The sequence below is a fragment of the Pavona decussata genome, unplaced genomic scaffold (assembly GCF_977016875.1).
Source record: "Pavona decussata unplaced genomic scaffold, jaPavDecu1.1 SCAFFOLD_69, whole genome shotgun sequence".
Lineage (NCBI taxonomy): Eukaryota > Metazoa > Cnidaria > Anthozoa > Scleractinia > Agariciidae > Pavona > Pavona decussata.
Window position 1 is genome coordinate 697,151 of NW_028145488.1, and position 27,850 is coordinate 725,000.

The 27,850-nt window shown below is 40.8% G+C and overlaps 2 protein-coding genes, 1 long non-coding RNA gene and 1 pseudogene across 4 annotated transcripts in view; 2 read left to right on the forward strand and 2 right to left on the reverse strand.

Annotated features, from left to right (window-relative positions):
• The window catches only part of LOC146477662 (uncharacterized), a 41,205-nt gene extending 37,226 nt beyond the window's left edge, over positions 1–3,979 (forward strand). The window contains exons 4-5 of the mRNA XM_085113021.1: positions 357–574; positions 1,214–3,979. Coding sequence (XP_084969147.1) covers positions 357–574; positions 1,214–3,238 — 2,243 coding nt within the window. The 3' untranslated portion in view covers positions 3,239–3,979. The remainder of the gene's footprint in view (positions 1–356; positions 575–1,213) is intronic.
• LOC146477661 (uncharacterized) overlaps positions 1–27,850 on the reverse strand; it is a 72,119-nt gene that overhangs the window by 38,777 nt on the left and 5,492 nt on the right. The window lies entirely within an intron of this gene.
• Positions 4,175–5,810, reverse strand: LOC146477663 (uncharacterized). The gene is made up of 2 exons (XM_085113114.1): positions 4,794–5,810; positions 4,175–4,646 (listed from the first exon to the last, which is right to left on the reverse strand). Exons 1-2 carry the CDS (start codon positions 4,872–4,874, stop codon positions 4,299–4,301), a joined length of 429 nt encoding a protein of 142 aa, XP_084969240.1. The 5' UTR covers positions 4,875–5,810; the 3' UTR covers positions 4,175–4,298.
• LOC146477664 (uncharacterized) lies at positions 18,300–20,300 on the forward strand (annotated as a pseudogene).

Here is a 27,850-nt window from a genome sequence, read left to right on the forward strand (position 1 = left end):
TTCTGTTCTGTTACATGAATGTTACAATAATTATATCTGAGAAGGGAAAAGTTTTATAATATCCATGTGGTTTGATTTCCCTCCTGATTAAATTTGGTACAGTAAAATGTCAATGTATCTTTAAAAAGGTGAATCAAGATTCATTTTGTCATGGTACTGCTATTTCTTATACTTAAAAATTTAAAAGATGAAACCCTGTTGGGTATACTAAGTGGACAGTCATCTTCAAGGAAATATGTGTATATCCAAAATAAAAGTAATAGTGTATGGATATATAATGCTATCACAGCAAGTTGTACATGTATTCCATTTTTGAAATTTTAATTTATTGATATATACCCTGTTCATTGTTTTAGACAATGGACCCCACTATCACAACAGTGGGGTTCTTTTCTACCTGGCTGAGGTCAACAGTGTTTTCAATTTCACGTTGAAAGAGTACAATAACTTCGAGGCAGGAGAGGGCAAGTCCAGGCTGGATTCGCATTTTGCCCACATCAGCCATAAGATTGTACGCTGGGTACGGCTGGGAAATGATTTGGAAAGTGGGGAGCAAGTCGCAGATTTGATAAAGGTAATTGTTTGAATCTTAGTTAATAGAGGGGATGTTTTGAAAACTTCCCTGCAGTAAGTGACTTGAAATTTAATTTATAATATTGTCAGTTTACACGGTAATAATAATGAAACAAGGCTCACACATTTGGTCAAAAGGCACCTGAAGAAGTGCTGATTTGATACATGTAACTAAGTAGTTTTATGACATCTCCTGTTAGAAAACAAGTTGTTTGACTATGAATTTTTTGACAGGATACCTAAAACTGCCTATTTTTTTTTATAACAGTTACAATAATATATTGTAAGGAAATAATAATTATAAAATTCAGTGACATGTAAAACAAAGGAAACATTGTCATGATTACATGTATATGTTGTAGGTTAAAATGAATCCCAGGTTAAAATAATTGCAAGCTAGATTGATTTACATTTTCCTTTGTTGCAGATGTAAATTACCCTAATCTTAAACAAAGGAAAATACAAATCAACCCAACTGGAAATCATTTTAACCTGGGATTAATTTTAACCTACAACGTATACACTACAGACACTAATAATATTTCATTACATCTATTACATGTAAGGTTCGGCAACAGTTTCAACTATCGTGTGGGCAAATGATGGTTATAATAATATTTTGAAACATTTGTTCTTGCAGACAATGAAGAATGCATCTTGTAAGAAGTTGATTATTGATCGCTCCAAGGCTAAGAAAGTTGGAACCCTGAAAGACATTTCCCTGTATGGGAATTTTACATTTCCGGTCAAAGGTGATTTCAGTGGTGGTATAATATTGAGATCCTTGGCAGGCATTGGGCAAACCATCAGCAAGTCCAAGGTTCAGCTTTCTCAACTCTCTGGGCGTCAGGTTCCAATTGCGGGTGCAACTGGGGCCGCGGTGGCAGATGTTGAACCAGCTCCTGAACCAAGATGTCTCTCTCCTTTCTCAGGCTCGAGTGGTGAAGCCTATGCCGTGCGATTTATACAACACGTACCTGAACAACCAGCCACTGAGAATCTACATCCATTGGAGATAGACCAGTATCCCTCTCAACGCCTGGAAATGGGGTATGCTTTGAAACATGGTGCTGGAAAAAGGACAACATTCAGCCAAGCACAGAAAGATATAATGGTTGAATTTTATAATAGACAAGCCATTAACCGCATTCGTGCTGACCCAAAAGATGTCATAAAAGCAATGGAAGAAGCAGGTTTGGAGGTTCTTTCAGCCACCCAGATCAAGTCGTGGTGGAGCAGCTACCACCGTAAAAACAAACAAACATCTGCACAAGCAAGAGTACCTACAACTGCAGGACCACCAAGTGTTACACATACTGTGTCACCCGCAACACCCAGAGTACCACCAGCCATACATGTAATACCATCAGCCAGTGTACCACCTCCTACACCATCAGTCAGTGTTTCACCTCTTACACCATCAGCCAGTGTACCACCTCCTACACCATCAGCCAGTGTACCACCTCCTACACCATCAGCCTGTGTTTCACCTCTTACACCATCAGCCAGTGTACCACCTCCTACACCATCAGCCAGCCTACCACCTCCTACACCATCAGCCTGTGTTTCACCTCTTACACCACCAGCCAGTGTACCACCTCCTACACCATCAGCCAGTGTACCACATCCTACACCATCAGCCAGCCTACCACCTCCTACACCATCAGCCTGTGTTTCACCTCTTACACCACCAGCCAGTGTACCACCTCCTACACCATCAGCCAGCGTACCACCTCCTACACCATCAGCCAGCGTACCACCTCTTACACCATCAGCCAGTGTACCACCTCCTACACCATCAGCCAGCCCACCACCTCCTACACCATCAGCCTGTGTTTCACCTCTTACACCATCAGCCAGCGTACCACCTCTTACACCATCAGCCAGCGTACCACCTCCTACACCATCAGCCAGCGTACCACCTCTTACACCATCAGCCTGCATACCACCTCCTACACCATCAGCCAGCGTACCACATTCCACATCATCAACTACATGTAGAGTACCATCCACCGTTCCACCTCTTATCTTGTCAGCCAATGTTCATGGTTTGGTCTCAAACTTAAACAAGATGGTGATTGAGTGGTATTTTGCTGAAGAATTTAGCCAATCAACAATCGGAGGTAGGAATGGAAGCAATGCCTGTGCGTTTATCTGCTTATATTTTGGGCAAGTAGCTTCAAAAGGTCTCCTTGCACCAAAACAAGGGCTGGTGTTACCTAACATGTGGAAAGAGGTTCTTGAGTGGGCAATGACATCTGGGAATGACTTGCACGATGAGCTATTTGACCATGAAGGTGTGAATGTGGATGTAGATGAAGCAGTGGATATGGCTGGAGAAGACTGTGGTGTTGCATGCTTGGGACAGCAGAAGGATTTATTTGTTTCTCCAAAGCGGATACTCGCAGAGTGGCTTAATGCATTATCACAGAGAGGTCAAAGAACATACCACTTGTTTTTCACTTCTGGAAGAACTATGTTCCTCATGTGTGAGAGTAGTGGAAATTTGTACTTTGTAGATTCTCATTTGCACAAAGACAGTGGGGCTTTAATTGCAAGTGCACCATGTGGAGAGGCACTTGCAGATTGGATCGATAAAATGATGACTTTCCATTGGAACTGTCCCCTCACTATACGCTCAGTGACTGAGATTATCTACTGCTGAAAACCCACTGAGAATATTGCTTTTTATTACTCTAGTTACATAAAATGAATTATTGTAGAACCAATGCTTCCTAATGCTGCAGACATTTTATGCAGTGAACAAGTATTGATATAATTTTACATATTTATACTGATTTATGTTGGTGAACTCTGAACCAACAATAGTTTTTTGTCTAAGTCTTATTTTTGACGGAAGTGGTTTGAAAAGGTCAAGATTTTATCTAGCAGTGTTTGGTGAAAACATAGTGATAAATTTAGAGCAAGGAGTTCTTGAACGAAAAAATTCAGCAATGTTTCGACATTGAGGATGAAAGCATTGACCGTGTGTTTTCCCTTATTATGTGTAAATAACTGACGAGGACTGAGCCATTTTGTGAAAGTTTCATTATATATATAATTTTACATATTTATACTGATTTATGTTGGTGAACTCTGAACCAACAATAGTTTTTTGTCTAAGTCTTATTTTTGACGGAAGTGGTTTGAAATGGTCAAGATTTTCTCTAGCAGTGTTTCTAACTAGGTGAAAACATAGTGATAAATTTAGAGCAAGGAGTTCTTGAACGAAAAAAATCAGCAATGTTTCAACATTGAAGATGAAAGCACTGACCGTGTTTTTTCCCTTATTGTGTGTAAATAACTGACGAGGACTGAGCCATTTTGTCATGGTTAACTACATTTTTTCGCCGTTTGAGAAATAATTGTCTTCAAGGGTTAATAAAGTAACCAACTATTATTTGGATACAAACCTGTTTATTTTGAATCCCTTAAGCATATCATTTCTGCCATACCCACCCCTAAAACAAAAGTAAAACACTGAATCATCGGCAACAGGGAAAAACGACGCCCACACCCACCCCCCCCCCCCTCCCACAATTCTAAATTTAGATCAAAAACAAGCAAGCGGTGCGGGGAGTTAGTGACAAAATATTTATTACATACAACTCTGGTACACGTATAAAGCTATAATGTGGAAAGAAAAAAATGGTTACAATCGGAACTAAACTGTCTCGAGTACATGCCGAACTATAAACTCCACAGGACTACTGTAGGTACTAACATTACATCTCAACATCTCGGATCAAACAAGCTAAAACGAAACGAATTTGATTATATGAGCATCCTGGAATAGCTTCTTTAACTTGGTTGAGGCGGTCTTTAGTAAGTAGTAACTGCTGCAATTGAGAATGCAAGACCTTGGTCACTCCCAGAAGTTCTGCTAAGCGCTCAGTGTCGATCTCTTTCCCAGCCGCAAACGCGTCAATTGAATACACCTCGGCTGTAGCCCTTTGAACTTGCAGTTCGCGGGATATTGCGCCAAAATCCTTGCCCTTTGAAAATAAGTCCAGGGCCCTCAACTTGTTGTTAGATAGGTTGTTTTTCCCGTAAAGTTTCAGGAGACGAGTTTTCTGTGAAAGAAAGGGGAGCATAAATGAATGACTCGTAAATCACAGCTGACGGTGAGCAACATTTCGTGGCAGCGTTTGACTTGTCCTACATGCAACGAACTCGAAATTTGATTGCAAACAAAATATTACAGCAAAAGAAACACTTACAATAGGAGCCCTTGTTTTTGCTGATGGCCCAGCTTCCTCTGAGTTGTGGTGTGAATGCGGTCTTTTCCCTGATGAAAACATTATAAGATACAAAGACGAACCAAACAATATACAATCGAGCAAGTGATCACGTCCACATGGCTGCGACTAGTCTGTTCAATCACAATTATGACAGCCGGTGCGGTATTCCTTGATCAAAAAGTCGCTGTCGGACATCCTACTGCGCTATTTCGGCCATAATTTCAATTCTCCGCCAAATGGCGCATACAAACTCCAAAATTTTTACATTTATAGTTATTGAAATAACCTATGATTCTACTTGAGGAAAAAAAAGTCATTTGTTTACACGGCAAATCGATTAACTTTCCCTTTGAAATTCAAATTTCGCGCTCATGGCTGTTTCAGCCAATGAAAGAGGTTAAATTTAACTTAATTAAAGAAATTAACACCATAAGAATAACTGACGCTATTGCCGCGGGCTATTGTTTTTCTGCCTGCTTGTTAGCCGGACCATTACTTAATCAAGCATCCATTGCACCAGTTGCAGTGAGAATTGTCTGTAATGTATTAAACTTTTAGGAAATTTTCGACTTTATTGTGGTTCAAATACACCGCTATTTTTCACTTAAGGTTTACGATGTGTGCGTTATTAATTTTGTGATTTTTAGCCATATATTTCACTTTCCAGGAAAGTTTTGGCTTTCTGCAATAACCAATTAGATTCAAATGTAGTGTTATTAAAGTATTTTAATGTATGCATTACAATGCAATAATTTACTGACCTTCTCTGGATATAATTGGTTAATTCAATGACCATTTAGATTCACGTGTAAGTTTTTATGAAAGTTTAATGACAAGATGATGTCAACATTTGGTTAAGAAATTCTTAGTTTATTGTATTCTTGTATTTATTGTATTCTGCTCTATTGATGAAACGTTGGTTAAGGTGTTTTTCTCGGAGACAATTCATATACTAGCTGTTCAAGTAAGCCCAGCTCTAAAGCTTCTTCTAAGCAACCTCATAGAACATATTATTTCTTCTGTACATTGTCTGTAAATATTTTAGACAAAATAATATTGTGTTGTATGGTGGCAAACATAAATAAATAAAGAAAAGGACGAAACCTGCAAGGTTTATAAAAAGTTTACGCTAGCTGATCTGCCAAGGGCTATGTCTTAGCCATTTTTGTTTACACTGGAAAGCAATCATTGCAGACTCAACATCAGCTAACAAAATTTTATTTTATACCTATGCCAACTTTGAAGCTTAATAAATTTTTCATTCTTGAAATAGTCTCAAAAGAAAGATTATATAAAAGGCAAAGTGCATCCTTCAATGTGAAAATTATGTTTTTTGTAGAACACCTACTTTTGGTGGCCAATCCCAAAAAAGGAGGTATTCAGGGCACTTTTTGCACAAAAGGACAGGTGATCAGGTGGTAAAAGGGGTAATGGAGGTCTGTTCTGAATGTATATGTACATAATAGTTCATGTGAGGAAAATTCGCAGCAGTGAGAGCAAGAGCAACGGCAAAAGCGAAACCGAAGGCATCTCCATCTCTGAAGAAATCTTGGAAAATGTTGGAAGCAAAAGTAAAAGGCCAAGTAAAGTAACTGGAAAGAATCTAAAGCCAATGGCTTTGACTTTCAAGCCAACAACCCAGGGGCAAAAAAAGAAAAAACGCATAGCAGAACGGGAAGTTGAAGACTTGTGTGAAAGCTGGAAATTAAGAGAGAGGAACTTGACAGTGAAATTAAAAAGAAGCTTGATTCTTCTGCAAATTTGTCATTCTATCCATCCAGATTGGGTTTTAAGGCAGCCGTGTTGGCAGACAAAGATGTCTTGAATAAGGTAACAAGTGAGTTTTTTGACTACGGGTCCATCAGCAACAGACAAAAAAGCTAACCTCACTCGTGCATGGTCAAAGAAAAAGAGGCTTTTCCTCGACAATGAAACTTGATAAAAAAAAATTTATTGGAAACATAGTTGACATGCAAATTACGCGCCCTTACGAAATGGCAGTACTATGTTGTATTCATGAAGGAAAATATGATTTCACGCATGCAGTAAGCCATAAAACTGCCCTGAACCTGCCTCGCAAGCCCGAAACCAGTGCTTGTGGGCTTCCAAATGAAGACCGTATCATCCTACATCATTTTGGTGGAGCTGCTTTGTTCTGGATGATAAAACTACGCCACATCACTATTAAGGGTGTGAAAGGAACAATGAAAGTTACAGACAGACACAAAGCAGAGCTTGAAAGAGAACTTGAAGTATAAATAGCAATAAAAAATGAACAATGATGTTTTCAAGCACAAGGGCAAATAAATTCCTCACATTCGGACGCGGTTTCCTCACGTTCCAAACCTTCTCCATAAAATGAAGTTAACCTTTCTTCTGCTGATCCGCATTTGAATCTTTCAAAGAATTTCCTTTTCCTTGATGCTGATTGATCCATGTGAAAATTTACAAAAAATCATGTTCTCTTCCTCCACAAAGATTCCACACAACGTGCAAGGTAGTTTAATCCGCAGGAAAACTGATACCTTCTAAAAATAACTGTGACGGAAAGTTTGTACATTTAATATCCTTAGTTTTGTTTATTGTTTTTTCGATTACTGTACATATCAATCATGGATCGCTGTTAAAGACATTTGATTGACATTTAATCTAAAATCCATTAGCGTCGCGTCTCAGCTTTAAATTACCAAGCCATTGTGTAATTTTGTTAGTATGTTTTTCGGAGGGTTGATCAAAGGAACTCAAATCAAAATATTGTCTGCGCTCTCGTATACCGCCTTCTACGAAATACTGGCGCCCAATGTGGGGCACGACACTACGACGTAATCATGGCTGAGGAGCTACCCCGATTTCGAGCAATCCGCGCTGCAAACAAAGGAGTGATCACGAAACTCATCGCCGAGTCCGAAACTATCTTGGAAATGGATACCGAAATGGATGACAAGACGCGAAACAGGCTATTGCGAATCGACACGATGTTAAAGGAAAAGTTTAAGGTTGTAACTGATCTTGACGAAAAAATCGTACCCGTTTGTAAATTGGAAGATATTGAAAAGGAAATTGACGACTCCGAATCCTTGAAAATGAGAGTCTTGGATGCCATTGCAAACATTGCACTGAAGACAACGCCCCAAAAATCGACGAGTACCTTCGAGCCATCTGGATCGCAAAATTCTAACGACAGCACTTCGGCCAATCAACCTCCTTCCACCTCTGTAACTGTCCCTACGATTCAAAATTCACAAACGACTGGACCACCTTCAGCAATATCGAAACTACCAAAGCTAACCCTACCGAAATTTAAAGGAGAAGTGACTCAGTTCAAATCGTTCTGGGACATCTTCGAAAGCGCCGTTCATTCGAACCCGACTTGGACGAAAATCGCGAAATTCAACTATTTAGTCGCTCAACTCGAAGGATCAGCATCATGAGCCATCGCAGGACTACCTATAACCGAAGATAACTACGAAGCGGCTGTGGACATTCTTACGAAACGATTCGGGAAACCGCAGCAACAAATCGCCGCCCACATGGACGAACTCATGAAGATTTCGGTCTGCTCCTCAGAAAAACCTGCTCAACTGCGTTATTTGTGCGACAAGATTAGCGTAAACGTGAGAGGCTTAGAAGCTCTGGGCATTAAATCGCAGCAGTACGGCAGCCTTCTTATTCCGATAATCATGGCGAAACTTCCCCCGAGATAAGAATTCATGTTGCTCGCAACACAAGTCAAGATATTTGGGAAATCGAAGCGTTGCTTGACCTATTACAACACGAAATCGAAGCGAGAGAGATCAGAGAGAAAATCAAGGCCGTCCCACCGACCGAAACAACTTTACCTAGACGGCAACCAGATTTCTCTTGGAAACCAAGGAATGTTCCGCCACCCCCCACAACTGGAAACTTTCTTGTCGACAACCAATCGCCACCTTTTACACCAACATGTGTTTACTGCTCTGAAAAGCATTTCTCCGCCTCGTGCGATAATGTCACTGAAATAAGCGCTCGTAAGTCAATCCTCGCCCGCGATAAGAGATGCTTCAAGTATTTGAGGAAGGGACACCATCAGGATCAATGCGACAAGACTTGCAAGCGATGTGCCCGAGGACATCACCAGTCCATTTGTCCACGAAACACTTACACCAACATCCACGCCTACAACACACAGAATTCAACGCGTCCCTTCAATTATGACCGCCCACCTCAAGAAGGACTTCGAAATCAAACGAGCAAGGAAAATGAAAGCACTGTCCATGGTACCACAACTGCAACAACATCCACTTGTAAGAGTGCAAACCCGAATGGCAAAGTGCTTTTGCAAACTGCTATCGCTTTGGCTAGCAACCAAGACGGAACGAAAACAACAAAGGCGAGAATACTCTTCGACAATGGAAGTCACCGATCCTATGTTACCCATCATCTGCAGTCACGATTGAATTTGAAGTCTCACAAGACCGAAACGCTACATTTGAACACTTTCGGGGAACAAAAATACCGCAAAGAAAGATGTGAGATAGTGAAGATTCGCATCAGCAAACCTGGTTGTAGCGACGAAGTAGAAATCTCCGCATTGAGCTTCCCTGTTATCTGCTCCGCTATACCGAACAAAGTGGACATCGACAAGTTTCCACATATCCAGCACTTGGAATTGGCTGACGATATCGACAATGCGAATGACGACTCAATTGATATTCTCATCGGTTCCGATTACTATTGGAACATTGTGCAAGGGGAAACAATTCGAAGCGAATCAGAGTCCGGTCCTATTGCTGTAAGCAGCAAATTAGGATGGATCTTATCTGGTCCTATCGGAGATTCAACTGAAAGCGACATTACTATTTCCAATCTGGCGATTACAGGAGAGTTTGACCACTACTACAATGAAACCGATCAGTTAGAGAACACTCTAAGGAAATTCTGGGACACCGAAGCGATTGGAATCAAGGACGAAGTAAAAGATTCTGACGTCGATGCGACCGATGAACCATTTCTGAGAAAACTAGTTTACGATGGAAAGCAATACGAAGTCGGTCTCCCATGGAAAGAAAACGTAACCGAAATGTCTGACCACTACAACCTGTGCTTCAATCGACTCAAAAGCATGCAGCGAAAATTGCGAGACAAGCCAGAATTGCTAACGGAGTACGATTGAATCATACGAGATCAATTGGAAGCTGGTATCGTTGAAGTGGCTCCCAAACCGCCCAAGCCTGAACAACGAGTGAAAGAAGTCGAAAGTCCAGACCAGCAAGTTCATGACGAAGGTTCCGAGAGCCCAACCGCCACTCTGGCCAAGATCCACTATATGCCACACCACCCTGTGATCCGAGGAGAGAGAGAAACCACCAAAGTAAGAACTGTTTACGATGGTTCAGCGAAGCCTTCTGCGAATGAGTTGTCAATCAACGATTGTCTTCAACCCAGTCCAAATTTCATCCCCAAGTTGTTTGATGTTTTAATCAAATTCAGAAGTCATTCTGTAGCCCTCACTGGCGATATCGAGAAGGCGTTTCTTAGGATCGGAATAACCGAAACCGACCGCGATATGCTACGCTTCCTTTGGTTGAAAGACCCTCACGAACTGAACAGTGAACTTGTGCAATTGCGATTTACGAGGCTAGCGTTTGGTCTTCGACCATCGCCTTCGATTCTTGGCGCAACGATATCTCATCACTTGCACAAACACAGAGAAATATACCCGAAATTAGTCCACGCTATAGAAGGCTCTCTATACGTTGATGACCTTCTAACCAGAGAAGATGATGACGACCGTGCATTTGAAGTTTACGAGAATTCAAAGAAGTTAATGAGTCAAGGAAGATTCAATTTGAGAAAGTGGAATTCTAATTCTCCTACCTTGCTAGCGAAGATTAAAGAAGCAGAAGGTCAGACTGCCCCCGTCGAATCATCAAACCCATCTGCAGTAGCCACAGTTAGTGAAGAAGATGAATCGTATGCGAAGGCAACAACAAGTTCAAATTCAACGATTGCAGAAGAAAACGAATCATACACCAAATTACTTGGAATAATTTGGGACAGTCAGTCGGATCAGTTTACTTTTGACTTTTCTGAGCTGATCACCTACATAAGCAAATTGCCTGTTACCAAGCGATCGTTGTTGAAATTTACGGCGAAAATTTTCGACCCGTTGGGATTCCTGAGTCCTTTTGTTGTCCGTTTGAAGATGATGTTTCAAGTTCTGTGCACCGACAAGTTATCCTGGGATAACCCGATACAAGGCGACATGCTGAAAACTTGGAACTCGATCGTATCCGAAATTAAAGCGTTAAATGGAATCAAAATTCCAAGGTGCTACTTTCAAGAGAGATCGGCGACTACTAAAATTCAACTTCACGCATTCAGCGACGCATCAGAGAAAGCATACGCTACAGCAGTTTATGTCCAATCGACGCATAGCGATGGTCATGTTGAAACGAGACTCATCGCCTTGAAAACGAGAGTTGCACCAATCAAAACACTAACCATCCCGCGGCTTGAATTGCTCGGTGCAGTTATTAATTCGAGATTAGTGGACACTATCCAGCGTTCCCTACAAGTGCCAGTGGATCAAGTTGTTTACTGGGTCGATTCAAAAGTCGTGTTGTGCTGGATTCAAAACGAAAAGCCTTGGAAACAATACGTGCCTCATCGCGTGGACGAAATTCGTCGACTGACCGAAAAAGACGCGTGGAAACATTGTCCAGGCGTTCTCAACCCCGCTGATTTGCCCTCGCGTGGACTACCCGCAAGTGAACTCACGAACAGTCAACTTTGGTGGAATGGACCTCCGTTTCTACAAGATTCGGAAGACAGATGGCCTCAAGAAGAAATTACCGACACAGGGGAAATAGCCATGTCTGAAATCATGAAGAACCCGCCTGAAGTTGTACACGTGTTGACAAGTCAATTGAATCCCGCGTCATTGAGCGTCAATCTCAGCGAAATTATCAAATGCGAAGAATTTAGCACCTACAACTCCTTTTTACGCGTGACAGCCTACGTGTTGCGTTTCATAACAAACGTCAAGAGCAAGATCCTCAAACAAAGACCCGAAACCCGCGAAGTGTACAAAGAACAAACACAACTAAGCGCTGATGAAATCCACGAAGCCGAAACCTATTGGATACGCACAGTCCAAGCGAAGTCGTTTGTCAGCGAAATCAATTTCCTGCAAGTGGGAAATCAATCGAAACCCTTCAAGTGGAACAATTTCCCCTGTATGTCGACGAAAACAAAGTGCTAAGATGTCGCGGGCGAATCAACAATTCTACGCTACCAGAAACAAACCAAAATCCAATCCTGCTGCCTTCGAGCCACCCTTACGTGGATTTACTTATCCACCACACGCACGAACTCGTGAAACACAGCGCTGTTAGCAACACACTTACGACACTACGCAAGAAATTCTGGATCTTGAAGGGTCGACAAGCCGTGAAACGCGTGTTGAAGAGATGCGTAATTTGCCGTAAACTCGAAGGACTCTCGTATTCCTCGTACAGTACTCCAGATCTACCCAACTTCCGCATATCGGACGATCCACCGTTTACCCATACTGGCGTAGACTTTGCGGGCCAATTATATGTCCGACCAGATGGCATCAAGGAAGAAAACGACAAATGTTACGTTTGTTTGTTTACATGTGCGTCTACGAGAGCTGTTCATTTGGAGCTAACCCGAAGTCTAACAGTGGATTCGTTTTTACTGGCCTTTCGCCGATTTACTAGCCGTCGCGGATTACCAGCGACAATAGTTTCTGACAACGCGAAAACCTTCAAGGGATCGTCCAAAGAAGTTCAGAAGATCGCCCGATCGAAAAAAGTTATGCGCTACTTGGCGAATAACGGCGTTACCTGGATATTTATTGTGGAAAAGGCTCCCTGGTGGGGAGGATTTTGGGAGCGAATGGTTCAAAGCGTCAAACGATGTCTCAAGAAGTGTATTGGCCGAACGACACTAAACTACAATGAACTCGTCACCTTGTTGACCGAAGTAGAATCTGTTGTGAACTCGAGACCGCTAACGTACATCAAAGACGATCAAGATGGAGTGACCTACACCTTATGCCCTTCACATTTGATCAATGGAAGACGGGTCACAAACACTCCTAATGGAGGACACTTTGAAGTCATCAGTACTAATGCATCATTGACACGAAAATCGAAACATCACCGCCATCTCCTTCAACAATTTACGTACCAATGGCGAAAGCACTACTTGTTGAGTTTACGAGAGAATCATGTCCTCAAGTCGAAAGTTCGCAAAGGACCCGAAATTGCTGTTGGAGATATCGTGATTCTGAAGAATGAGTCTTCAAACCGAATGTTCTGGAAGTTAGCGAAAGTTGAAGAATTGCTTCCGGGGAGCGATGGCATTGTGAGATCCACGATTGTCAAGGTTGCAGAGGCTGACAAGAATCCTCGTCTGATGAGGCGAAGTGTGAAACATTTATTTCCTATCAAAGTGAATGCGAATCTCGACGAAGACGAGGCGAACCGACAAGCTACGTCGAACACTCCCCCTGCGCCTCAAGTGGACTGTACTACGCAGAACACTAGGCCACGTCGCAATGCGGCTATTATGGCAGACATTTTGCGAAAGTTTCAGTGATTACCGTAGGACAGTTTGTAAAGAAACCTTTGTTTATTTTCGTTATGTTTCCGCACCGGATGTGAAGCAAACCCGGGGAGTGTGACGGAAAGTTTGTACATTTAATATCCTTAGTTTTGTTTATTGTTTTTTCGATTACTGTACATATCAATCATGGATCGCTGTTAAAGACATTTGATTGACATTTAATCTAAAATCCATTAGCGTCGCGTCTCAGCTTTAAATTACCAAGCCATTGTGTAATTTTGTTAGTATGTTTTTCGGAGGGTTGATTAAAGGAACTCAAATCAAAATATTGTCTGCGCTCTCGTATACCGCCTTCTACAAAAATAACTTAAGAGGGATTATGATAGGTGAAGGGTATGGGGGATTACCTCTCTTACCCTTGACCCTCTCTTGTCCAACATGGAATACCTTTTAACTTAATGTTTGATGGCTGATTGTTCTAATCTTCAATTCTCGTTATTTTAGATCACCCATTTGATTTGTTTTATACCACATTTGTGCCCAATTCTCTGCATTCATCTATATTTTAATTCCCTCTATCCACTTGGAATAAAACCACCAAAAACCAAAAACGTCCAACATTTAAGTAAAAACAAGAAAACAAAACACAGTCATGCAAGTCCTTAGCAAAAACAGCTGAGTAAGTGTCAGCTATTCAAATATTACAAGTAAACTTTCCTCTGACATCATCGACCATAGCTTTCTCTGTCATTCAATCAACTGTAACAGCAACCTCATCTGTACCACACCCCACTGTTCAGACATGTTCAAGCCACCATTGACTCTGTCCTTATCTATATCTCGCCCTGCAGTGCAAGCAAATGTTCAAGCAACTGTTACACCACCCTCATGTGTACCCTGCCCTGCTGCGCAGCCAACTGTTCAATCATCTCCGACATCACTAAAAGCAGTAATAATCCCCACTCCTCAGACAACCATATACCTGGCTGTAACATCACTCACAGCAGAAGCATCCCAAAGAGCTACTTGTTGCCCAGTCAACTATGCAGGTAGCTACGACATTGCAAGTCAATAAGAGACTGACCATGGTTTAATTACAGGTGACTAGTATCCACCTGTCAGTCCATACTTTTATGAGGAGTACATTGCATAAAATGTAATTGACAATAAGGAGTCATATAAAGTAGAGAACAGCTTAAGAGTGAGCTTACAGAATTATGTCAAAAGCCAACCCCAGCATGTCCTCATCCGAGTAAGTTGTCTTGTCTCACGATACCAGCAAGGCACCACAATGTATAATACCAGTACTTATTAAAATCAAGAGCTCTGATTATCCCATTTTCCTGGACAGTTTCAAAAGGTTAATATTTTCAGGTGTTTGGAAAAAATAATTATTCTGAGCTTTAAAATTTTAGTGGAGTTTCGAGCATTTCTTATTTATTTGGTTTAATTATTTATTTATTCATTCATTCATTCTGATTAATCATGCAGTTCCTTCACATGAGGAGCTTACGCCCCTGGCAATTGTTTCTGAACTACTTCGATGACATTGAGACTGGAGCCTCAGTTCTACACCCTAGCATGGCCACCGAATAGTTCACAATCGGCGCCAATCTTAATCCACCAGAGAGCAATGAAAGAAATATAGGACAATCAGTTTAATTCTGGGTCAATGAATTTGCCTTAAATACTGCCCTTGTATTCATGAAAACGATTGACATAGAGTTTATCTACATTAAACAAACGCCTCAATGATGGTGTTGAATGTCGTCAGGCCAAACACTATGATTCCCACAATGATGTCCAAGTATCTTACACATACATGTAGGTCAGGAAACTAAGATAAACTGTTTGTCAAATGTTTTTTTTTTCACTTTGTTTCTGTTATATAATACTTGTTGTGGTTAATTATTGTCGTTTTTATTTTTACCAGTACTAAGACTGGTTCTGGGATTTGCAGAACTGGGAATGGTATCTGTGGTAGAACGCTAGTAGTCTTGGAGGCTCTCTAATTAAGAAACCTCGATTATATAAATAAATGACAATGCACCAATGAACTAATAAATAACCTTTTTTACACTCTTCCAACAAACAGCAAAGGCCACCTCCTGGAGGGGGTGGGTGTCTTCATCAACAGGAGCACCTTAAGGAGCGATGAAGAAACAACTCAAAAGAAAGGACCAGCACATCTGCTAAGCCACCTTGTTGCGTCAGTATTTTCAACAGAAGAGTTAGCATTTTCCTGTGGACAGGTAATTGTTACTTCTAAAGGGGAAGTTGATGACAAAAAGCAACCTCTCAATGCTTCAAAGAAAAATGCTTGTAAAGGTACTTTTGTATAATAGATTTTTAGTGATTTAAATTAAATAAATATTATAATAATACAGTAATACAAGCTGAAAATGACATTTATTTAAATATTTATATTTCGTTGTTTGTGTCAATACTTTTTGTCAAAGAAAATATCGGGCAGTTGTTTCTGTTGTGTCAAACCACCCAACAAATACGGCTTGGTAGCAAGCTACAAATTAATGACCAGAGGCAACAACAGCCTTTTATTCATTTGCTCAAAGTTTGACCAAGATAGATGCAGGGGTCGCAATGTAGATTCATTATATTCTTAATACATCATTAGGTTGCAATGATGTCTGGGCATTAAATACACTGCTGATCTCAAGGTCCCTTGGCCATAGTTATGTTGCATCAGGACAAAAAGGTCGCACAAGTTACGAACATATGATGACAGAATTCATGTCCAATGTAAACATCAAAAGCATTATTAAGTCATTTTGACTTTTATGTAAGGAAATTACGCAAACAAAGGATCCAAATGAAACAAATGTACACTTCACAGATCATTTGAGTGACAACATATTTTTCCTAGCAACTATCAATCATTTTCCTAAAGTGATTAGTTAAATGCGGCTCCTCATCAAGAAGAGGTAGCCAGTTTGACCCAGTGACCTTGGAGCATCTGAGAATCAGGCTACAGTTATCGGGCGACCTTTGAGCTCTGTGTTCAGGGTGCCTCATGGTTTGCCTAGCTTGCCAGCCTGTGAGTAAGGTCATTTAGCTTGGTTAATTTTCAAAAGTTTTTCCCTCTGCGCTCTCCCTTTGGTAAGTATTTCACTGACTGGGTTCACTGTGACCACTGATGCCTTTGTTGCTGGCCACTTAAACTCCCCTCCAACGCTATACTTGTTATGCTTGATATCTGTTCCTTCTACACGAACATCCCGACCACTGAAGGAATCGAAGCCTGTACAAGAGCTCTAAACCATCAGTGTGCCAAACCTATTCCCACTGAAACCATTTCATCCGAATGAGCCTCACCATAAATAATTTTGTTTTCAACAATGAACATTTCCTGCAACAACACAGGACAGCAATGGGAACCAGGATGGCACCAGCTTTCGCCAACCTTTTTATGAGCAAATTTGAAAAGAACGCTATTTCTTGTTATGCCAACAACCTTATCTCTGGTATAGATATATAGATGACATATTTATGGTTTGGAAACATGGAAAAGACAAGCTCGACACTTTTATCAGCTACCTGAACAACATCCATCCAACCATACCATACCATAGTGAGCATACTACTACTTTGATTCCCTAACTAGATGTCAATATTCAATCGGAGAATAAGAGAATAGAAACTGATCTTTTTTGTAAACCAACCGATAAACACCAATACTTGTTACATTCCTCAAGCCATTCATTCCACGCCGTATTTGCACCACAGATGCTTGCTTTGATAACTGATCAACAGAATTAAAAAACTACTTGACAAAACGGGGATATAAAGATGACTTCGCTAGAGAACAAATTTGTAGGGCGAAAGGAATATCTAGGAATGAAGCCTTAAAAGAACATACACCTGAGGATACTAAGAAAACCAACAACAGAGTCCCGTTTATCATCACTCATAACCCAGCTCTTTCATACATCCACAAAATACTCCATAGGAAACTGTCAGAAATCGATTCAATGCAATATTATATCATTCTTTGATCTTATCAAGTGATTTAGTTTGACAAGTAGGAAATTAAGTACGACCGATTCTGCAAGCCTTTTAAATATGTTAAGTGAAGATTGGGTTAGTCTAGGTACTCGAGAGAGTGAGCGCGTTTTTAAAAAACATTTAACATTGTGACCAGCGACCAGGGATTTGTAATTAAACTTCATCTAAACTGAGAATTGTTGTGGACTTCTAAGGCCAAGCGGGGGCGTTCGCGACAAAACAACCCAACCGCCGATCCTGCTTAGACCATAGATTTTCAGATTTTTTCTGAAAACCATGTAAGACAACCCTCTAGAGTAGAAATACCTCTCTCCAAGCGAGGTAAATTCCCTTCTTGAAGATACAACAATGGTATCCCCACCAAGGACACCAACATACCATCGCGAACGCGAGGTAGGCGATGATGATCTCAACCATTTTTCAGCTGATCCATTCTCAGATACAGAAGAGGCGAGCCCTCCAGCATTGCAACTTGAGGAAAGGCACAAAATTACAGAACGAGCTAACCAAAGGCGAACAGAGCCTCCTAAATACAAGAGAAGCCCTTTTTAACCTCCCCTCGATCCACCACAATCGAGAAAAAGGAACTATAAAAATATGAGCAGCGGAAACCAGACACTGGATCACAAGATCAGCAGGACTCAAGAATCTATCCAGAAACTGGATAAACACTTGAAACTTAAGACTTGCCTCAAGTCACTAGATTACACTGGCGGGCGGTGTAATCATCCCAACAAAACGGCAAAGGCTAAACAAAAATATCAGGCGCAAACAACGCAGAAATAGCATGAAACAAAGGCGAATAGCCAAACAAAGGGAATCAAATGAGAAATATATCAAAAACCTCTCAGATGCAACTTTAACTGACAATCAAGTTAGCGTCATTTCCAAAGGGCTCAAATTCATACCAACACCCGTGACAAATGAAAACAATACCAGGCGTCAACTCTTGTATGACTTTGAACATTTTGCAAGACGTATGTGCCTCCAGTTTATATTCCATGGTCAAGATAAGGAACCACATCCGTTCTATGTAAAATCGAACTGGATACCCCCGGTACAACCATCCGTTGCCCTTGAAAGCTACTTAGAAAATGTCAAGTTAGCACTTGCAGAGGTCAAAATAACAAAGCCAAAATACAATCTGTCATACCTTGGACACAAAGCAGTTCAAAAACTAAAAAACAATACTGCCGTTAAAATTAAATGAGCGGGTAAAGGCAGTACGACAGTACTCCTCAATTGTTCTGAAAAAATACAAGAGGTTCAGGTCCAACTAAACAACCGAGACCAATATAAATCTCTTGTTAAGCCCATGGTTGAGGACACTCTTCTCAGGGTCAGTAAGAACTGATCGTAACTCAACTACACCAAGGCAAACACATTGATGACATGACGAAAAAATGGCTTTCTCAAACCCCACATCCACCAAGAATACCAATATTCCACACTCTCACAAAAATCCACAAACCGAAACCAGTCGGGAGACCTATAACAAGTGGTTGCAATGGTCCAACAGAAATATCTCATCCTTCGACAATCGTTTGCTGCAGCCCATTGCCATTAAACAGAAATCGTATCTCAAAGATACAACTGATTTAATAAACTTCATAGAAAAAACTAAAGTATCGCACAATACAATTTTAGTATCTACACTAGAGGAGGGTATCAATACAGTATGCAAAGCATACAACCGTTTCTACAATGATAACCCTCCCATTCCATCACACTATCTCAAAGAAATGCTTGGCCTTATTCTGAAAGAAAACTTGTTCCAGTTTAACGGTATCTCCAAATTCATGGAATGGCCATGGGAACTAAAATGGCAGTTTCATTTGCCAACATTTTCATGGCGGAAGTAAATCAGAGTTACTAGGCCAGAGCAGAATAAAACCGTTGTCATGGAAACGTTTCATTGATGACATATTCTCTCTATGGGACACCAATAAACAAGAGAATTATTTATAGAACAAGCCAACAACTTCCATCACACGATCAAATTCACGGCTGATATTTCAGACAAGGAAATTACATTCCTAGACACAGTGGTGCACAAGGGTGAAAGATTCTCCAAAGAATCTATCCTTGATATCAAAACACATTACAAGCCGACTGAAACCTTTAAATATACCCATTTTACCTCTTGTCACCCACCACGTGTTAAAAGAGGTTTTATCAAAGGTGAAGCTATCAGACTTCTCCGAACTAACTCCTCAGAAACAGCTTTCAAGGAGTCTCTCTCTAAATTCAAAACACGTCTTACAGCATGTGGCTACCCTAAACATCTCATAGAGAGTACACTATCTGAAATCACCTTCACCAGAAGGCAGTCGGCACTACAACAAAAGCAAAAGACTTGTGAGAAAATCCTACTGTTCGTAACTACATACCACCCAGCAGTTCCTGAACTTAAAAAGATACTGACGCGCAAATGGAGTTTTATTCAAAATCAGCCTTTGCTGAAAACTATATATAGAACGCCTCCTTTCATATCCTACAAAAGAGGGAAATCGCTGAACGACATACTAGTCAAAGCAAATCTCTGAAGGATCTAAACATGCGTGGCAACCACAAAACCACAAAGGGGGGAGTCAGTGCAGGACTGCCACATTCTTTTAACCTCCTAGTGAAATCTTCAAAGAAACACCTGTCCTTGCTTACCGTCGCTCTCCTAACCTTCGTGACCTCCTGAATTGTGCAAAACTGACAAATCTTAACACCACACGAAACACAACCCCTGGAACATTTCGCTGCAACTCCATCACAGCTGTTTGACTTGCCCGTATATTGATAATGGAAGAACACCATACACATTTACTAAAACAGGAGAAGTGAGGCAAATCAAATAATCTTTCCTACATTATTGAATATCTGAGATGTAAAAAAGCAATACATACACTGTAGGAGAAACTAAACGTCTGCTTCGTGAGCGCTTCAAAGAACACAGACAAGCTACTAACAATCCTAACAACTCCAAAGCAGCAGTTCTTACACACTTCCATTTGCCGGGTCACTGTGCTAAAGACATGACACTAATTCCTCTGGGATTACAGTACAACGACCCAGGTACAACGGATCCCGACGGAAAGTGATAGAGGCTTACCTCATAGAAAGAGGTAAACTTTCTCACCAGATGGCATTAACCAACGAAATGAGAGTTAATTATTTCTGTATTTGTCAACTTCTTTACATGTATCCTATGGACCGATTAGCTTAGTTGATTGAACATCGGACTACCGTGCGGGAGGTCGTGGGTTCAAACCCCGGCTGGACCAACACTCAGGGTCTTTAAATAACTGAGGAGAAAGTGTTGCCTTTGTAATGACATCTGCAAATGATTAGACTTTCTAGTCTTCTCGGATAAAGACGATAAACTGTAGGCCCTGTCTCACAACACTTCAATGTTCATAACCCTGTGGGAGGTTAAAGAACCCAGACACTAATCGCAAAGAGTAGGGCATGGAGTTCCCGGTGTGCTGGTCTGGTCTTTGTGCTGTTTCATGATTTCATGGGTTGAGTCTGTAGGATGCGGTTGCTAATGGACATATGCTGATGTAAACCGCATTTGAATACATATGAACAGAAAATGCGGTATATAAATGCATTACTAGTACCATTATAGGTCACATTTATAGTTGTATGGACTCTAGTCTACTGTTCACCATTTTTGTTTACATTCAAATTTAAACTTTTTGTTACCTTTATTTTTGAACCCATATGCATCTTATGCACTGTTATATACGCTACGCCATGTACACTTGTTAACCATTAACCATTTATGTCTACGTTCAAATTTTAACTATAAAGAGCCGTTAGTTTTTCTCATTGTAACTATAGTCGGGAAGAAGACTAGTTGTACCAGTTAAAAAATTGGCCCAAATAAATCAGCCCTTTGCCTTACTGTCAGACCTGCAGTCAGTTTGGTTCACTTGCAGGGCTACCATGGATACCTCCAACCCGCACCTGACTGCTGCCCAGCTCCACCAAGCTTTTAGGCACCAGCTCCTAAGCTCATCTATTGTTGATGAGTTTAAATGCAGTTAAAATTTTAAAAAAGATCATCTGTTTATGATCGCACAACTCGTAATAACAATAAGCTTCATATCCCTTTATATAAGACTTGTAGCGGTCAACGCACATTTGCCTTTAGAGCAGTTTCCCTATGGAACTCTTTAGATAAAGGTTCACAATCCTCCACCTCAGTCGAGGCCTTCAAATGTTCTCTGAAAACCAACATGCTGAATGAAAGAGACAATTTGTCAGATGATTAGCAGTCAATTGATTTTGTACTGATATTAGTATTAGTGATTCATGTTGTAAATAGTTACTGAAAAGCCTTGTGAGGAGTGATTATTAAAGTTTGATTGATTGATTGATTGACTGATCGATCGATTGATTGATTGATTGATTGATTGATTGATTGATTGATTGATTGATTGATTGATTGATTGATTGATTGAGTTAAATGCAATTTAACTAAGTTAACAAAAAAGAAAAGCTAGCATTCATCAGGCAGTCAGTCACCCTTAGTGGTTAGTGCATGCCCAGGGCTCCGCATTGTGGTAGCTTGTTCAAGCGCGGAGGAGCAAAGTGGACTTTCTGTGGAGTTTCTGTTTGGTTTCCCTCCGTTTTTCTGCAAGCAAGTAGCCCAGCTTTCTGTCTAGGGTCATTACTACGCCTTTTTGTGCTCAATTCTTTCCGTCTTATGGCTTGTTGACGAACAACAACCTTGCTTCAGCTCTGGTCTCCACTACTGAAACAGCGCCATCTAGCGGTTGCAACATGATATCCACTGCAGCACAGTTGACTCACTCTATGTCTCGTGCCTTATCAGATTGTTTACCAGGTATTATTGCAGAGATTCAGAGCCTTGACAATGTTCCATTGCACACCGCCCCTTTGAGCACAATTCCTGTGGTCACCTCAACTTTTACGTCAGTTTTGCCAATGGGATCATCCCTTAATCAAGCCACCTCATCAGGTAACATCTCAGTACTTCTTTTGTGTCTACCTTTTGTACACTTTCATCTCCAGTCTTTCATTTTCCATCGTTCTCGCTGCCAACAGCTTGGTAGTCACCGATTGTTGGGGCCGTTGTTGTATCATCGATCCCCACCATTTCTTCTACAGTTTCTGTAGTCAGGAAAGATTTTGTCATTGGAACAGGGTACTCTCCCATCCCACACAATTTCTTGCAGTCAGAAGATGGTTATGTCGAAGTTTCCCATCTTACTAAGTTAGTTAAGACTTTAGGTTCGCTTCTCTTCGTAATTTTACTGTATTTGCTTTGTTTTATGTTAGTTAATCCATCCTATTCACTGTATAGTAGTCTTCACTGTTATTTACTCCATGTATATGTAGATAAACTTTGTACTTCTAATATGTCCTCAGATCTCCCCGCCTCGATTAGGTCATAAGCTATTTGCAGGGGGAAAGTAATATTTTTTATAATTAGTTATATTTCTAATTTTCAATAAAATGTTGTTGTTGTTGTTGTTGTAAAAAAGTTGGCCAGCAAAGTAACGAGCAGAAAATTTATTGAGCTGGTGGACCTTCTCCTGAATGATCTCAAGGCAAACGAGTCTGAGATGCAAACATTCCTGGAGGGCAAACTTGTGGTCACCCCGGCTCAGAAGCGAACTGTGGAGATTCAGGACATCATTACCTGGGTCAAGACTTTTCCAATTTAATGCCTAGTTTTGTGTGCTTTCCAACCAGCTAGATGGGTCGATCTCTCATAATAGTCCAGGGTTCTCATTAGAAGGCGGGACCCGGGTACCAGTACCAGGATACACAACAGTCAGTACCTGCCTACTTTCGAACTGAACATAAAGAAATTCACTTCAAGTGTAATTTTCTGCCCAGCTACTCTCCTATAGGTGCTCCCCTACTTCAAAACTTAATGAAACCCCTAGTATAATACAAGCTTCTCATTATTCAGACAGCACAGAAATGCCCCTGGAAAGCTTGGCAGCATTAAGGCAAGGCCTTTTGCAAAAACACAGCTGCAACAGGCTTGAAGGATTGGACAAAAAGAACCCCATTCTCTACAATTTCCATTCTCTGGTTCCAAACTCATCCATTTCAACTAATTCTCAGGCTAAGGCCCCATCACCTCAGCAGGGTTTGGACCACAACCCTAACGCCTCTCAGTTTTGCCATTCCTGGAATGCGGGTCAATGCTTTGGCCCTTCCGTCGCTATTGGTTTTGCCATGCCTGTGGGGTCAGCAGTGGGAATCACTGCAGTGCATCCTGTCCGTACCTGTCTAACCTTGCAAAAGAATGAACTCACACAAAAAAAAAACAAAAGGTGGGTTTTGGAACTTGAATTGACTTTAATTAACATTTGGAAACCACAACACCCTTTCTCTGATTATTTGCCTTCTCCTACCTTTCAAGACCACTCTTTAAAGGTCCAGCTCATGCAGCACATGTAAGAATGGAAAATATTTGGACACCCTTTGGTGATCAGCCTTGCACAGGTAGGCAAAACAAGAACACTTGCAATTTACTCGTAGTCACCTTTACCAGTCCATTAAAAGACGTTTAAGATGGTTTTAATGTACTATTATTTTAAATATTGATTGGTTTGTTATTTGAATGGATATTTAGACTAACTGCAGTGTCGGAAATTGTACATTAGTATGTTACACAATAAGAGATTGTTGATTGACATGGTTAGGGGTGGGGCACAAATTTGTTAGAGAGACACTAAGGGATTGTTCTTTACACAAGAGAGGTTTTCTTTGTGAAAGCTATCATCAAATTTGTATTCAAGTAAGTTGGTAATCTACTTCCAATAAACCAATTCTCAACAGCAGTATCACAGTGCGCCATTGCAACAATTTAATGAATGCAAGCTTTTGTCCTTTTCATTTTGCAGATTACGGGACCACTATTTGTATTGAAAATGGCAAAGAACAGCCAACTCCCAAAGCAGTAAACAAAGCCATCACAAACGAGGTCACTTAAGCACAAAAAAATAACTACAGGGGCATGCAGTTAAGTGACCTGCATATGTAAAGACTAATACAAGGAACATTTACTTTGTCGTATTTTATCTTTCGAGAATATGTTGAGCAATAAATATATAAGTTAAGTTAACTTCACATGAATCTTTCAGCTTAATAAACTAAACTTGTTCAGTGTGATGAACATGTATATTTTTAAATTAGTTTGACAAAAGAAAATAAGCAATAATTGGCATAATTAATTTTTGTTAAATTCTCTGGACTGTGTATGTAGATTTTGTAAGTGTGTAAGTTGATATTGTATATATTTCATTACATCAGTTTTAGTTCATTAAATGTGGTTAAATGTAATTTAGGCAAGGTTACAGTCAGCTCAATGCCGGTCAGCAGTCGCCTTTCGTCATGGCTCAGTGGTGACCTTTGAGCTCACTGCTGGGGGGCGCCCCATTTGCTTGCTTGCTGGCCTGTGAGAAAGGTCATTTTGCTTGCTTTATTTTCAAGCCCTCTTTGTTCAAGCCTTTTTGTTGTCATTTCATCTTCACATCAGACGAATAATAGCCTTTCAGTCGCTCTTTTCAGCCAACCTTTGCTCGTTCCTGTGTCCACAGGCGCTGAGGCCTCTGCCAGCTCGACTGTGGTTTCTATGGAGACCCCAACCAGTTCGTCTGCAGCTCCATCTTTGCCTACAGCGAATTTGCCTCACCCACCCTTTTCTGTTGCTGTTGTTAATGCAGTTGAAGTTGCGTTGGCTACCATGCCGGTTTCGTTTCGGTGTTTCGGGGGGTGTTCCTTCCCAACATAAGGACTTGGGCACTCACACAGCAACGTTCCTTGCATCAGGTATTGGTTTTCCTTCGTCCCAACCAGTCTTCATCTCCTCCAGCTTTCCAAGGTGGGAATAATTATATTGTGCCTTCCTTTGTTTCTACCTTCGTGGCCCCACGCTCTGCCTATACAAGCGCAGCAATTGCACTCAGTTAGCCGGTCCCAGCTACAATTCCTTATGATGTTAGCACCGCGTCCTCTTCTAGCTTGCCGTCTGATCCACTCCTCCAATAGCCTTTTGTCATTGGTCCTGGCTATTCCCTGGTCCCGGCCAAGACTGTTAACCAGATTGTGTGTGGGAAATTTGTTGATCTGAGTGGCTACCTTCATTCACACCAAGCCAGAGTCGCAGGTCCTGTTGGATGGGCATTTGGTCTTCACACCCTCTAAAAAAAAAAACCTGTCATCAGGTTGAGGATATCGGTTTGCGGTGCGAAGCTTTCGCTATTTTTATGCTCATTCTTACTCCATACTTTCCTCACTGCTGGAAGGACTTGACCAACTACAAATTGCTCGTTCTCCGCACATACCATCAGTTCAGTGGGCGCGTGTGACTGGTGTACAATAAAGCTTTCCGCGAGCAAACAGCAAGGATCGTCGATTGGTCAACTCTGAATGTACAGCTTTGTAATTTCTGTGCTGTTGGGGCATGGGTACGCGATGGACTTGACAATGCCTTTGAGGACTTGCATGAACATTGCAGGTCGTGGAACAGAGGAATGTAGTTTTTGGCCCTTGCCTTTCGTTCAGGAAATTTAGGGAAATTTTGTAGCCGTTTCGTTCATTAAATCAGTTTTGGATTGTGAGTTTAAATCAGGGTTTTGTCAATAAAACAATCACCAATTATTTCCACACTCATGCTAATGCTGGGCTTGCATTATGCTTCATTTCTCGTTGTTGTTGTTGTTGTTGTTGTTGTTGTCCTGCTTGTGTCTTGCCAATTCCTGGTCTAGTTCAATTTGATTCTTTACTGCTGTGTCCCATTCCACTCGTATTCGGTGAACGCTATGCCAGTGCCAGGTTGAAATGTCTGGTCCAATTCATTTTCCCACTTCCTCAGACATTTCCATGCAAGATGACATGTACAGAGCAGGTTTGATCATTTAATTTCTTTCCATTCATGTCATTTCTATTCCTTTCTTTTTCTGGTGAGTTTAAATTTTAGCTTATGAAAACAAAATGCCATGCAAAAGGAGAATACAATGTTAAAGCCAAACAGGATATATGATTGGAAAAAACAGTAACAAAAAGTGTAAATCAGTTGCAAGAAAGACTAAGAAGAGGGTCAGCTTCTCCAATGCCAATTGCAGCTAAGTGGACAATATTATAGCACACAATGTACATGTACTTACATGTAAATTTGTACCAACATAAAATGTATTACCTAAAGGTGAAACCTGAGTAAAAAGTGATATTTTCTAAATATAATTATTTATTCAAATAAAAGGCTAATTAAGTGGTTCTAAAATATGGAGTACATAAGTACTGTATGCCTAACAGCTTGGTATCAACACCAATTCATTTTAAACCCTTCTGCCATAAAAATCAGATGGCAGTCACTAAACAAGTCAAGGATGAGAACCGGTAAGTAGAAGTTGGCCCCCAAGTGGTATTCAGGTGTCAAATTTTGGATTTCAGTATACTGCCTGTATTTTATTGAGCTGAAAGCAAACGGGCTATATAGAAAGCGAGAGCTGCTAGCTCCTCCACCCAGTCACCCAGCAGCCCAAAGTGCACAATCTGCAGCAGACAGTTCTGTGCCCAGATTTTGACTAATCTGCCACCTTCGTTAGCACCCAGCCAACCAGTGAAGTTGTAGTTATCAGTCATCGATAGACAGATATACAGGACCTGTATTTTATTTGGTTTGGTTCTGATAGCTTAGCATGTAATGACAACCCGGACTGAGTGTAATTGCATTCAAAGGAGAAGGTAAGCCTAATCTTGTATTGTGTTGGCTTTCCTGTGGTATGCGTTCAGGGTATTCTTGATCTTTAAGCCAGAAAAAAAAACAAGACATTTGTCTTGCCTCTGTAAATAGGTGGATGCAAAATTTCCTCGCTCTCAAGTATGATCCTATGACGTCAAGTCTTCACCAAGTTTCAAGGCAAGTTCTGCATTTGGTATGAACCAAACAATCGTGTTTCATGTTTAGTAAGTTAGTTCTCCTTTGGATTAGACATAATGTTATTGGAAGTCCTTTACCATAGTCTCAGAGCTGTTTCGCATTTTGTTCTCAACCTTGTCATATTTGTAGAAAGAGTATATACCACTGTGTTGAATGAGAGGAGAGGTGAAGTAAATCAGACTTGGTACTCAGCAGCCATTGGACCTCAACAAAACAGGAACTATAAACTTGATGTAGTTTGTATAAAGCAGCCAGCAGACTGAGTTCATCCCACAAAATAATATTCAAGTTCAGGGGCTTCGTTTTTTTGCTCTTCAATGAACAAGGGTATTTTCAAGAAACAATAGGGTAATATTATTATCTCTGTGTATTGAAGGTTTTTATAGTAGGCTTTTATGCTTGTACAGTACACAAGCATTTAGTTAACTGAAGATCAAGGCTTTCAAATGTTAATTAGATCTCAACATTCAAAAAGTTTATCGCTTCCCAGCGGGATTTTCATACAGTGTATAAA

Excerpts from the sequence above, each read along its gene's own strand:
- LOC146477663 (XM_085113114.1), bottom strand. The coding sequence starts at position 4,874 with ATGTTTTCATCAGGGAAAAGACCGCATTCACACCACAACTCAGAGGAA. Across the intron at positions 4,647-4,793 it reads CAAAAACAAGGGCTCCTATT|AAAACTCGTCTCCTGAAACT; the intron begins GTAAGTGTTTCT and ends TTTCTTTCACAG.